Source organism: Podarcis gaigeae, assembly GCF_964106915.1.
Source record: "Podarcis gaigeae genome assembly, chromosome: 6".
NCBI lineage: Eukaryota > Metazoa > Chordata > Lepidosauria > Squamata > Lacertidae > Podarcis > Podarcis gaigeae.
The window spans coordinates 23,707,673-23,722,299 of record NC_139682.1 but is presented as its reverse complement, the minus strand read 5'-3'; the positions used below and the strand labels follow the sequence as shown (position 1 = coordinate 23,722,299).

At 42.9% G+C, this 14,627-nt stretch overlaps 1 protein-coding gene across 3 annotated transcripts in view; it reads left to right on the top strand.

Annotated features, from left to right (window-relative positions):
* The first annotated feature begins 419 nt into the window (after positions 1 to 419).
* LPIN3 (lipin 3) overlaps positions 420 to 14,627 on the top strand; it is a 36,473-nt gene continuing 22,265 nt past the window's right edge. For 2 of the 3 annotated variants that reach the window (XM_083746183.1, XM_083746185.1), the window contains exons 1-3: positions 420 to 553; positions 10,308 to 10,508; positions 13,296 to 13,391. In XM_083746183.1, the coding sequence (XP_083602309.1) occupies positions 10,317 to 10,508; positions 13,296 to 13,391 (288 nt within the window). In that variant the 5' untranslated portion in view covers positions 420 to 553; positions 10,308 to 10,316. Of the gene's footprint in view, positions 554 to 581; positions 736 to 10,307; positions 10,509 to 13,295; positions 13,392 to 14,627 lie in introns of those variants that run through there. The other variant, XM_083746184.1, reaches the window with a different exon arrangement.

Genomic DNA, 14,627 nt, shown 5'->3' with positions numbered 1-14,627 from the left:
ACACTGTTGCCCAGTTGAACACAATCCCGAGCTTTTAAACCTTGCTTGCAACACTCACACGGAATTAGTCCTTCCACGAAAACATTCACAGTCAAGTGCGTCCAACTTCTGTCGTTCTGCAAAATCTTAAGCCGCTTGAAAATCCAGCTCTTGGAAATCACATAGCAAAATCCATTGCCTGCAAAATGAATGATTAATCAAACAGCAGGGGGCTCCTTGTTGCTAATTAGTGGCAATCTGTCAGGTCTGATAAGCCGGTGAGAGAGACAGGCTGAACTGTCAAATACCTGCAGCTCAAACACTCATCTGCGGCTTAATACAAGGAAGCCCAGGAGAGATTTCTGATGTCCCCATAGGCTCAGCCCGCAGTAACCTGGTAATGCTTGTTAAACAGACTCCTCCCCTCATTCAGGTGTGAGGAAAACAGGAAGCACCAGGTAAGTAGGTGGGGCACAGAAAGATGTGTCTGTAGGTAGCAACCTGTTGGAATCTTGAGACTGTGCTCATTTCAAAGTCCAAGAACCACTGAAGTCAGGTTGAAGGTCCTACCCAGGTAATGGAAGCTGGCTGGCAAGTATACTGAGGAAAACTATTGTTGTTGTGTGTACATTTGGGGAGCTGTTATGGCAGAGAATGTAAGCAAGTAGTGCTCTGTTTGGAAACAGTCATACAGTGGAATCCTATAATGCCTACTCAGAAATAAGACCTGTTGAGTTCAGTGGATCTAACTTCCAGGTAAGTGAGTACAGAATTGCAGCTTGAAGATTGTGGCACACAGCCTGGGGTGGGGGATTTTGGTGTGCAGGAATTATCTTGCTGAACTGTCTGGTATATTGGCCAATGAGGAAACAGTTCTGTTTGCTTGCTGTTTTCTTTTTCTTTATGTGTATAGCATAAATGGAGTGAAGCTTGCAAATTGGACAGCACGCTGAGGTTCTTTTGGCGGGGGATAAATTCAGTAGGGCTAAAGTTCTGTATGGCCAAAAGAATTTCAGCTTACTGTCTTAGTTTAACCAGCCTCATAAGATGGTTGTGAAAATAAAATGGATGGAGAACAGAAGGACCATTTAAGCCTGCCCCGTGCTCCTTGGAGAAAGGGTGAAAAATAAATATAAAAATAAAGTTGTCTTTATGTACTGTCCTTTCGTAGAATCCTGTTAATCCTTTCCCCGGTGCTCCTCTGTCTGCTGTTATGGTCTGTGGGAAGAACTTAATTTCTGTATTCCATCTAAACCTTGTTGGCTTGCCTTTAGCTCCAGTCCTGACCTGAAGCTGCCTTTCTGGCTGCATCCTCTTAGGTTCCCTTCATGCAATATTAATGTCAGCTTCAGCTGTGCCTAGGCGCCTCCTCCCTTCAGAAAAAGCACTTCTGCTATGCCAGGTTGACAACTTTGGCTTTACCTGTTCAGGGCTACAATTCCCATCACAGTGAACAAACTACAGTTCCCAGGATTGTCTGGGGGAAGTCATGTACTTTAAATGAATGGGGCTGTATTCAACATAGTACTAAGGCAAAGGTAGTAAAAAGCTTTTTTCCTTGTGAGGTGTAGCATTCTCCATCTTCTTCTCCATGTACCCCCTAAATCTGGTTTGGTGATTCCTCCAACCCTTTGGAGCAGATTTGGTAATGGGCAGAAGACGATGGGAAAATCCTCTTGCACTAGTCATCGTATTAGTTTAATGCCTCCCAGGGTCTCAACCGCAGCCCTCTTCTCATAATTGTTTTCAAGCAATATTAAAGGGAACAATTCACTTTATTATTAGAATATAAATCACAATGTTGTACCCTTATTTCAGCATGTAGCTATCTATAGCAATATTATGACTGTTTTATATGGGATTAACAAGCAATTTATGGGGCAGTTTCTAATACAAGTGTATGGCATCCCTTAATGTCTGTTCACATCTTGCGACACATGAATCCAAATATAGGAACATAGGAAGTCTGACCACTGGTCCACCTAGCTCAGGTGTAGCCAATATAATGTCATCCAGGTGTGGTGGACCTCCCATTAATCCTGACCATTGGCCATACTGCTGAGACCAAAGTATGGCAGGCACCACATTGGCTATCCCTGGTCTAATTCAATATGGCCTACACTGGCAGCAGCCCTCCAGAGATTCAGGTGGGATGTCTCCCAGCTCTAAGTTAAGTTGCTAGGGGTTGATGTTGGCACCTTTTTGCAAGCAAAGCAGATGCTCGATGAGTGACCTATCACCCTTCACCAAGCAGCTCACAAGCTATGCATTGTTGTTTGCCGACTACCTGACAGCTAGCCTGTTCTTGTGCTCATGGCCAGGCAGCAAAAAGGCTGTTAAGCTCCTTGTGGCCTGCACCTGGCTTGATAGTTCATGAGTGAGACAGGCCAGCCTCATTTCCGTGGGAGTTGTTGAAAGACAGGAGATAAAAATTGCATGTTTCTACCTGCTGTGTTGTTACCACTCAGCTGTTGGGTGGTGTGTGAAGTTGCTACAGATGTCCTATGAGCAATGTTGGAGAACTGAGTCAAATACACGGAGCATGTACGGAAACCCAATTTAATAAGTTGCAAGTGGAGATAGGGAGATTGGAGTAGAGCTTCTTTCTAAGGTGTGCCAGTCACCAGGTGAAGGAAAGATGGGTGGCAAATGCAAAGGACAGCGGTAGCCTAGGAGTGAAACACTCGACTGCAGAAAGGGCTGAGCAGTTTAGAAATACTGGTGCATGATCATGACAAAATGTGGTTGTTCTCATTGTACTCTAGCTGGGGAGTAGAATGCTTTGTTTATTGTGTGGCTGTCCTGCAGGTACTTAGTGTGTGGATAAAGAAAATAATGATGGCTTTCACAGCATTGACACTGATAAGGGTACAGGATGCTTTCTTTGCCATCCTGGCCTACTTAGCAGTTCAGGAAGGAGAACAAGCCTCGGCTGAATTTCTTGTTAGCAGGGGCTGGCTTTAGAGTTCCTGCTTTGTTTTCCGGCAGGGCACTTGTGCCTTTAATTACTAATGACAGACAGAAACCCAGCTGGTGTGTCTGTCTGTCCCTTTACTACATGGAGGTGCAATAGCGGGGAAAGCTTTCTTTGGTAGAGCTGTACTAGAAAGCAGCAATGACCTTTGTGGCTCTGAAGTTCCCTTATGAGTGTTGTTGCAAACAGCTTTCAGGAATTTGAATTATTGGCCTCTTCTACCAGGTAATTTTAAAATTTGGAGCCCTGGGTATTACCTCTGAAAAGTGTGTGCTCCAATGAATGTAAAGTTTCAGTGTGCTCAAGTCTGAGATAAATATTAGGTGTGTTTATCTCTGCATTTGCAGCCTGTTTGAGTCACTCTGTGTGCTATCCCTTTGATCTGCAATTCAGCTCCTGTGTAACTCTTTATAAAATAAAACCACTGTGTTTCCCAATTCAGTATAACAGGAAATCTAAAAAAGGTTATATCCTTTTCTCCTTTTGGCCAAAGTAGATGAAATTTATGGGCCCAGGAGCCCCTTCAAAGTGGTTTAAACATACCAAATTGCAGGGTAATTGGTCCAGGGCCTTTTTGTTGCAACATCCACTGTGGGAGGCTTAGGAGTTTGTTTCTTGCTCTCTTACCTTAAAATAATGAAGAAGTAGTCAAATGGTTTGTATTCTTGCTTGTACCTTTTTTTAAAAAAAAACTTTGTAGTTTCATGTCAGCCTTTCTTTCTGGTGGTTGTTTGGGAGCCAGTGTGGTGTAGTGGTTAAGAGCGGTGGACTCATAATCTGGTGAACCGGGTTCGCGTCTCTGCTCCTCCACATACAGCTGCTGGGTGACCTTGGGCTGGTCACACTTCTCAGAAGTCTCTCAGCCTCACTCACCTCAGAGTGTTTGTTGTGGGGGAGGAAGGGAAAGGAGATTGTTAGCTGCTTTGAGACTCCTTAAGGGAGTGAAAGGCGGGATATCAAGTCCAAACTCCTCCTCTTCTTCTTCTTCTTCTTCTTCTTCTTCTTCTTCTTCTTCCAATAGGCTTTACAAGCCTTCAGATAAGTTTTTACAGTTTTCTGATGGGCCTTACAATGTGTCTTGAATGCCCTCATACAGATGTAACTTTCTCTTAGTAGGATTTCATAGCCAGGTCCTATTAAAATTTAGGCCTCCTTTTGAGCATTTTATATAGCTTAAGTTCTTGAGCCTGGATAGAGTTCTAAAGTTCGACTTCCACGAGACTCCATGACTCTGAAGGCGGATCATTTATTAATGTGATTCACTGACTTCATAGCTCTGGCTCACTGGAATCATTCCTTTCCTGTTTTATCTACAGGTTGATACAGAACTATAGTCACTGATGAGCTCATGACAACATCATCAGCTGCCTGTGTAAAAAGTCAGAAATGCAGAAGGTTGAGGTGGCTTTATTGAGAAATTACAGTGGGCCTTGGGACCTGTTATTCTGACTCTTACCACTTTCTATCTGCAGCAACAGAAGGCCTACCGTCTCTCTGCTCCTGTGTTCTGCTCTAATGAACCACTACCATTTTTAAAGAGTGGGGTAGTTCATTGGGGTGTCTTCTAGATGATGATGTACTCCAACTCCCATCATCTCCAGCCAATGGCCAGGAATGATGGGAATTTCAGTCTAACAACATCTGGAGAGCAATAGATTGGCAACCAGCCCCTGGTTTAAGAGTATACCCTCTACCTTTTAGCTCTTGGTGTTGGATTATGTCATTTGACAGTCTTCCCACAACCTTAGGCCTGGGATCTACCTGTGGCTGAACTTGAACCTGCAGCTAGGCTTGTCAGCTTCTCAGTCGGCCACTGTAGTTGTGTCTCTTAAACTGGGTCACAACAGGAGCACGACCACCATGCAATTATATGATAAAAGATTAAGAAATGGTTCCTCAAATACATGTTTGGGTTAAAAGTGGGCCCTGGATCTGAAAAGGTTGAAGATGACTGTTCTAGAGTACTCTGCCGGAAGTTCACAAATATACCGTTGTGCCACAAATGCATGTTGCTTTCTTTATGGGTGCAAACTCCAGGCCTCTGATGGCTTTGTCTAGCATGGAGATCTGAGAAAAGAGCCCCTGCTGCTGACTTTTGCTTGTCCCAGTTGCTTATAACCCAGGACCCTGTCCACAACAATGTTGTGTCAACAAAGTATGATTTTACACAGTTGTGCACATGCACACTATTTATGAATGCTTTCCAAAGCTGCCCTCAAGACTTTAGGTGAACATAACTGTTGAGGACAGAGAGGGGAGCTCTAACAGTTTCTGTGCTATGGGCTGTGAGCTTGCCTGCGTCACTGCCAATTAAATTGCACCAAAGAATGCTCAGCTCAGCAGGTTACTGTGGCAAGGGGACTGTCTCATGACCTTCTCTCAGCTCTGAACAGCATGGAGCTGACAGAGGCAATGAAGTTTCCAGAGTCAGCCAGGGCCCCTTCCCCCTGCCTCTCTAGGAATCACTTTATCCTTGATATTTGCAGGATAGGAAAGGTAAACACCTGCAGCTCTTCTGCTGCCTGCTTAGAAAGAAAAGCCTGGTCCTCATGCTGGCTCAGTTTGGCTCAGTGTAGATTCCAGAGGGCCTTATGAGATGCTTGGGAGCAAGATCGGCTCTCTCAAATTGCTCAGCAGAGGTGGGTTTCTTTCTAGGGAGGGAGGCACTGTGAAACTGCCCCAAATTTGCTGGGTAAGAAGCAGCTTTCTTTGCGCTCGCTCTCTCTCTCTCTCTCTCTCTCTCTCTCTCTCTCTCTCTCTCTGTGTGTGTGTGTGTGATGCTCTGCACATGGCTGTGGGCATTTCCATGGGCTCATGGATTTTGTGTGTGTTCACATACAGTAATTGTATAATAGTCGCAGTGGAGCATTCTTTTCCCAATAGAGGATCACTGTTGTAGGTAAATGGCGTTTTTTAAGGATACAAAAGTTTCGCTGCTAGAGGGTGTCCTTTTGTATTCTGCTTGCTGTGGCTATTGCTTTCTGAAGCACTGCATATACTTAATTCATGGTAGTATTAAGAAGAAAGAACCCCCAGTGCAAGCATTTGGCTGATAGAATGACCCCCTCTTCTCCCCCCGAATTCTGTCCTGGGGTTCTCTAGACCCTCCCAAGTAAGCCCCACTGAGCTTGGTTGGACTCTTGCGTATCTTACATCTTGAGACACGCATTTAGGGTAACACTAGAACACACTGTATTTTTTCAGGACACAAGTCATGAGCCCAGCACTTTGTGTTAGCACTCATGTAAGCTCCTGCACAAAAATGGAGGTCAGGGGTGGAGCAATTGGGCACCATGGGCATAGCCAGGGGGGGCAGGGGGCTACTGCCCCCATCAATAAAAATACATAGCAAACTGAGGTTCTGCCCCCCCCCCCCCCAGAAATCCTGGCCACACCCATGACAGGCACAATCCCAATTTCTCCTTTCTTCTTGACCATTTCAAAACACTTTGGACATCAGACCCAGGCTCTATGTAGTGTAATGGAGCAGTGTTCATTTTTAAATATTATGGGATAAAGTCCCTCTTTTTCTTTACATCAGTACATTGTCGACTGTGGCTGAACAAATGAGCACAGCACACAGGATGTTACAAAATACACACTTGTTCTTTTCTTTTATGAAATGTTGCAGGGTTGAAAAGTCTAAATGAGCACTGCTAAATGACATTGTGTACCAAATAAATCTAGTCCCTGTGATGTTACTTCCTCCCCAGTGACCATTTATAGATTGTCAAGTGGGAGCCATTTGAAGAAGATGAACTCACGAAAGGGGCAGAAACACACAGAGACATTATTTAGAGTTTGCTTTCAATGAGGCTCTTTAATAAGAAATGGAAATGTCAGGACCTTGGTGTCCATTAGTAACTGTTGGGGGAATAAACTGCTGCCAGATGACATCTTTGAGAATTAGTCATAGAATTGCTGAGTTGAAGGAAACCTCAAAGGTCATCTAGTTTTCCACAATGCAGGAAATGCGCTGCTCCAGCATCCCTGGTAGGTAACTATTCAGCCTTTTGGCAAGTGGTCTTGACTTGCTCTCTGTTATCACGCCTTTAATGGCTGCTTTTTTGTAGTATATCTCATCGTGAGGAAAAAGTTGTGTGCGCAAGTGGGTGACCTGAGACCCAAGGATTTGAACGAAGATGAAGATTGCATCTTTGATGTATAAATAGCACTATGCTTAATTTGTCTGTGCCAGTTCCTATAAAATAATTCCATGCGTCCACTTCATACAAAAAAGAAAGTAAGCCATTTCACACACTGAAGGATAACTGAAGTATTTTTGAACTGCGATTGGATGTTGAGTTATTATATTAGTTGCCAAGATGATTCTCTTCCTACATGATGCCTTATTTCAGCACTGGATTATTATTTTAATTGTACATCTTATTACCTATTAATTGGGAGTGGTGGTTTACCTTAATGTTTCTGCCTGAATTGGCAGTGGTAACTCTCTGGTTCCATTTGTGGGCAACTTCCTATGTACCAGTGACTTTTATGCTACCATCTCCTTTTACTAGTTCCCCCATTAATTTTTAGATGAAATTAAATTGTTGTAGATGGCTGCTCATATCAGAGAGAGCATTATGTTTCCTGTGTAATGGGTGCCTGGAGTAAGAGTGGTAGTGGGCTGACTTACTCCTGATTCTACAGGGAGCCCCATGGAGGATGCCACATATTTTCTTGCCCCTTAGCTCTTCCACAGTCAAGGTCAAAGCAGTTCTTTGTCCATTTTGTTATAGACTGTAATAACAACTAAGGCTTCTGTCATTGCTGTCCATTATGTGTTTTATGTAAAATAAGCTTGTAATGACATCTTCAGTGTAAGAAGAGTGCATCATGATTACTTAATTTGCATAAGTGTGTAATGTACTGGCACAGCCAAGGGGCATCACTGTATGGTTACTATAGACATCTGAAGCCTTCTTAATAACTCCTTGTGACTTAATTACAAGGTTCAAAGCCTTTCCCATGAATAACGCGAGTGCACACCGGGTGACTCATATAAAAAACAAAGTTGTAACGTTGATCAACACTGGAATTGCTCGCTCTGCCGAGGTGCAAGTTTCTTCAAGTATTCTGTATGTTCTGATCTTAATTTCTTGGATGTCAAGGATGGAAACTAAGCTAATGAGCAAGGCTGTCAGATTGGTTGAATTGAATGGATTAATATATATAATTTAATTGACTAGAAAGGTGCCCTTGATTAAAATTTCACAAACATTAAAAAAATTAGAAGGCCAAAGGACATTTCCCCTTTCTCTTGCATAGGTGGATGTGCCTTTTCCTGTGATACCTGCTATGACATTGGTGTGCATCCTCTAAAATCAAATTGTGCTGCTTCAGAACCAATGTTTTACCTATCCTATATGTAAATTTCATCAATAAAACTGATTTATCAGCTAAAACCCATATAATTAATTGGCTGGTGAAACAGTTGCTGAATGTTCATTTCTGTGGTGTCTGTTAAAAATCTCATGCTTCGAGATAGGGCATTAGATCTAGGCAGAAAATAGAAGCTAGCAAAGGTATATCAGTCCACTACCCCTAGCCAATGAATCTTCACTTTGTTGAGTAGCAGGCATGCTGATTTTCCTTAGCGAGCAAAGGGCCACACAAGTGTTCTAATTTTGTCTCCTTCCATTGCAATGCTTCAGAGACACCTAGGAATATTAGTTAGGGACACATGTATTATTTCTAACCCAGTTGCTGGTCCTATATCCTGAAAGCAGATCTAGACATTACAAGGGAAGCACAAGATTCCGAAACTTGAGTTTGCCTCTTAACACCAAAATGTTTGTGGGAGATACTTGCATGGGAGAACTGAGTAAGAGCGGGTGCTTAGATGTTCTCCTACCTAGTCATTCTGATCATTAGTCTATAAATAGTGTTTAGTGCCATTGTTATTGGCCATCGCGTTGTGTTATATTGTTCAGCTAGTCATTCTACCCAGCAGGTGTGGCCCAACTGGATTTAAACGTCTCTACACACCCAATGGCTCTTAAAATGGAAAACTAGCCTGTCCGGGAAGATGGCTTTGGGGAAATTATTTTGCTTTCTCTATGATAGTCATGTATCTGTTGGCTCTGTGGCATTTGCAACCTCTTGTTTTCAGGAAGCCATTATTCACATGCCACTGATGATATCCTTCTTACCAGCTGAATCTCCTAGCTATCTTGGGTGACACAGAACCCTGGAATCAGTAACTTCCGATGTGTAAAATCATCCACCATGCATTCCGTAGAATGAGTTTAGGAAGCAGGAAAGCCTAATATGTTTGCTTTCATTGGTGGTGTCCTTAGGCTTCAGGAGTCATATCACAATGGCTGACTATAGATGACTGTTTGCCAAGTGGTAACTGCCCACACTGCAAACTTTATAAAATTAGAGCTGGGACGTGGCTGAACTTCCAGATCCTTCTCAGAACAGATGGTAACATATAGAACACAAAGTAGTCCAGAAATGGCATAACACCTGCTTTGGATTAAAGGTGCCATATACTAAAAGTTGCTGACCTTTTTGGGTCTGGGGGTACATTTTGAATTTTGGAAGAGTGCTGGGGGTGCCAGTCCTAAAATGGCTGCCATGGGGGCAAAGCATAACCCAAAATTGACTATTATGGAGAGCATAGCATAACACAAAGTTAGAGAGGCAACTATCCCTGACAACTTCATCCTTGCCATAGGAAGTCAGTTATGCCCTGATTGTGGGAGATTACAGAATACAGGTTTTCCTCATCCTCTCTTTCTCTCTCTCTGATGGTGTTAATAACAGGGAGCATTCCTTAGTACCAGGAAAAATATACATCACTGTCACTCTCATGTCACATAAATTAGTTAGAAGGTATGTGCACATTTTGCCCCATAGCTTTCTTTCTAGGAGGCTAGAGACAAAGGGCTTATCCACACTTGCCTTCTGCCTCGCTCTTTCCTGGCAGAGGTCTGCACTGAAAAGCTCTGTGTCTGAGGGGATTGTTTTTGTTTTTGCCCCAGAGCTTTCCCTGCAAAAACCCTCTCTTTATTGCTCAGAGCAAACATCAATTCAGGTTTTCCACAAATTGCCGTTTGCTCTGATTGAGCTTTAAAGAGCAGGATTTCACAGGGAGAGCTCCCAAGGAAAGGGTGCACAGACACAGACCTTTGAAGTGTGGACCGTGCCTGGAAAGAACAGAGGAAGGGTAAGTGTGGAGAAGCCATTACTTCTTTTTCTTAAAATGGAAGCTCAGTGTCTGTGGGACCTGCCCAGTGATCCCAATGGAAGCATTCCTAGATAACATCCATGTCTTGGGGACTCTGTATTACATGATTATTTGAAAACTTTTAAAAATCTGTCTCTTCCTTCTTTCTGTTTGTAGTCTCGGACAATGAACTATGTGGGGCAGCTCGCTGAAACGGTGTTTGGCACTGTGAAGGAGCTGTATAAGGGCCTGAACCCAGCCACCCTGACAGGCTGCATTGATGTCATTGTGGTGAGGCAACCAGATGGCTCCTTCCTCTGTTCACCTTTCCATGTGCGCTTCGGGAAGCTGCGTGTTCTGCATTCCAGTGAGAAAGTGGTAAGTGACACTCGATGTGTGTTGACAAGGACTAATATGCTTGAAGATCAAGGAGGTCAAATGTGGAAACTACCAAATTCCACCATGATCGACAATTCTCACAAAGTTACGCTTAGTAACCTTAATGTTGCAGGATGTGGGTTATGGATTATTGCTGGGAAGTTGATTTTGTTTTTGGCATCTACTAACAACTGTTTAGTCCCAGCAAGGCTATCCAGGCGAGTGATTTTAGCAGCCGTGAGTGTTTTTAAATTACTAATTTTATTTTGTATGCATTTTTTATGCTCTTTAAAATATTTGCTTTTTATTGGTATTTTAAATGTGTATTTTAGACAGCATTGCAAACCACTTAGATGTATATATCACTTACTATTTTGCTAAATAAAAAAATGAATAACTTGTGTGGGGGATGCCGATTCATATAGTCTTCTCAGCACAAAACTATATGGATTACTGGTCTTATGACATTTGAGCAAATTTAGTAATCTGTGTACAGTACTGCCATGCTAAAAAGATTGTATGAATGGGCCATACTTTTCAAGTGCCATTCAGAACTTCAGACTTATCTCACATTATAGATTGATGATTGGTTAAAAATTCTCTAAACATGCCTGCCAAATAGGAAAGAGTTGAACTTCCATTAACCCTTGAGCCCAATTTGTTACCTGTCCAGTCGTCTCCAGTGAGAGTCTTGACAGACTCTAGGGTTGTGCGCTCATCTCACTCTAGAGGCCGGGAGCCAGCGCTGTCCGCAGACACTTCTGGTTCACGTGGCCAGCGTGACAAGCTGTATCTGGCGAGCCAGCGCAGCACACGGAACGCCCTTTACCTTCCCACTAGTAAGCGGTCCCTATTTATCTACTTGCACCCAGGGGTGCTTTCGAACTGCTAGGTTGGCAGGCGCTGGGACCGAAAGACGGGAGCGCACCCCGCCGTGGGGATTCGAACTGCCAAACCTTTTGATCGGCAAGTCCTAGGCGCTGAGGCTTTAACCCACAGTGCCACCTACGTCCCCTGTGAGACATATGGGAAGCCACAAAAGCACAATCTAGAAACACACTGGTCCAAGGTCACATTGGCTCAAACAACATAACTAGTACATTTCCGAGCACAATTCAAAGTGTTGGTGCTGACCTTTAAAGCCCCAAACAGCCTCGGCCCAGTATACCTGAAGGAGTGTCTCCACCCCTATCGTTCTGCCTGGACACTAAGGACCTGCTCCGAGGGCCTTCTGGCAGTTCCCTCCCTGCAAGAAGTGAGGTTACAGGGAACCAGGCAGAGGGCCTTCTCGGTAGTGGCACCTGCCCTGTGGAACGCCCTCCCATCAGATGTCAAGGAAATAAACAATTATCCGACTTTTAGAAGGCATCTGAAGCCAGCCCTATTTAGGGAAGTTTTTAATGTCTGAAGTTTTTTTCTGTTTTTAATGTTCTGTTGAAAGCCACCCAGAGTGACTGGGGAAACCCAGCCAGATGGGTGGTGTAGAGATAATAAATTATTATTATTATTATTATTATTATTATTATTATTATTAATTACCAGTTTTACAGTGGAGGTGGGTACTTGTCATGCATCCTGCTGAGGGCCATTTTTGAATTGGACCTGTGTTCTGCACAGTACAGCCAAGTGATCCGTATTGCACAAAGATGTGCCTGCTATGTGGGGAGACGAGCTTGTTTGTTGCTTTATCTCATGCCACATTGTTCCTGACCTTTTAAAAATATATATACACACAATGAGGTACAACATGTACTTCAACCTTTCCACTGGCTTCCTGCAATTTCAAATCTGCTATGCTCATTCGTGACGATGGGGTTTAAGTGAAGCATAATATTTATGAAAGGAAATGTGACTAAGTGTATTTTCTCCCTTGTCTCTGACCAAAGTCCTGTTAATGTAGTGGGTGGGGGACAAAATGGAAGCACGGGCCACTAAAAAGGGTTCATGATGGAGAAAGGCTAGTTTTATGGCATGGAGAGATGAGGTGCTTTCTTGGACGCTAGAGGCAGTTGTCCATTTGGAAAGCAAGCCCCCATTTAAATTAGAATTATATCACTGGAATGTGCTGTGTCAAAAGTTCTCACAGTAAAACCAGGCCTGCAGCCAGGCTGATCTTTTTTAGAAAAAGAAAAAAAAAATCCAGGCTGGACTGTTTTTCTTTCACTTAGCCTGAAAAAGTCTAGCATGTACAATTATGAATTTGCATGTGCATGTGTTTCGACTGCGATTATAAACTAAGCAGTGCCTGGTTTAATTTTATTCTCTTGCTATAAAAAGCAGCAACTCGTATCAAAGCTGGTGAGGTAACATTACACGATTCCATGCTGTGCTGCTTCTGCGCTAATCTAATATGTGTTTATGAATAACCTGCATGAAAATTCATTTTTAGAAATGAAAAATGAAAACATTCATCCACATCTATCAAAATACAAATTTCTCTGTTGTATCGTCTTTCAAAATGTGCATTTTAAAATGATTTTTAATGTGTTTGTTAATTAACTGCACTATATTTGCATGTCATCCCAATACATAAAGTTCCCTGTGTGGTTTATTGTTTTTTGAGCTGAAGCACTGGAATATTTTGGAAGTGTGAAAGGCAGGGGATAACTATTCCTCACAATGTGGATGAGGTCAGCTTGGTCTTGGAATTCACAAAGATCAAATTCCTCATACATCTCTAAGTCCCAGATATGGAAAGTGGTTAGAATGCTTTTTGTGTTAACTTCACCATTGCCTTTTCTGGGATTGCTTCCTAGGCTAAAAACAATTAACCTTCTTTTTTTGTAGGTTGACATTGAAATTAATGGCGAGCCAGTCAATCTGCATATGAAGCTGGGTGACAATGGAGAAGCCTTTTTTGTCCAGGAGTCAGAGGAATGCAAGGTGGGAAGATATGAACATTAAAAACTACCCCTCAACTTTTCAGCTTCCAAATAGACTACACTGAAGGCTTGTTGTTTTCCCAATACTCTTTTGCCTTACTTCTCACTCCTGAAGTCCTCGTTACAGATAGGTAGCTGTGTTGGTCTGCCATAGTCAAAACAAAAAAAATTCCTTCCAGTAGCACCTTAAAGACCAACTAAGTTAGTTCTTGGTATGAGCTTTCGTGTGCCTGCACACTTCTTCAGATACACTGAAGTCCTCATCACTGGTTTTAGGGTAGTGCAGGCGGTTCTCCTGCACAGGGCAACAAGCCAAGGAAAAATTGAGAAGATCCATTCAGAGGTGTCATTTTTTTGCCTCACACAGAGCACCATATCATAAAAAGATTACCCAAGTCTTTGGCCATGCCTCTCAACAATCTGAATAAATTCCATCTATATCTCAGACCATAATCTACTGGATTTCTTGTCTTGCTTTTTATTTTTTTTGCTAGTCCAGTGCTTGGCCCTTTCTTGGGTCACATTGAAAACACATTGCTTTCCCTCCCCCAAAGGATCCTGGGAACTTTACCCATCAGAGTTACAATTCCTCTAACAAATTACATTTTGGGGGGAAGCAAATTTTCGGGTGTGATCTTGGTAACCACCTGCGACAGGGCTTTTCTGTTCTCTTCCTCGAAACCACTACAATGCATGTGAAGTTGGTACTGAGAAGGCCCTGATTCTCTGCAGCATAGCAAATCAAGACCATCTGCATATATTTACTCATTTTAGATATATTTTGTCTGTTTTGGCTAGTTTCTGAAGCCCTGTTCTCTTGAAAGCGGACAACTCTATCCACCTTTTGAGACTTTGCCAGGTACTTCTTCTGGCTCATTCAACAAGAAGTGATCACATTTCAATAGATGTCCAAAGCTTTGTATGAAAGAGAAGCTTCTCTTCAGGGGAAAAAGTTCATGAGAAAAAAGTTCATCTATTAAATGGATCCTCAGAGAAACATGCTCTGAAGCCCATCATAATTCTCTGCTGAAATTTTCTGGGTGCCAAATTCAGACTTTGTGGCACTGTACAGTAGGCTTCCTGTATTTCTCAGCTGACTCAGAGAGGTGGAGCAGCTGATAAAACATTTTATAGATGTCTTTCAGCTGCTCATTACCAACAATGTAAACTAGGAGGGGCAGCTTTCAAGCAGTGACCCACCCCCATGTATGTTCATTGTCTCCTAATGCAGTGTTTC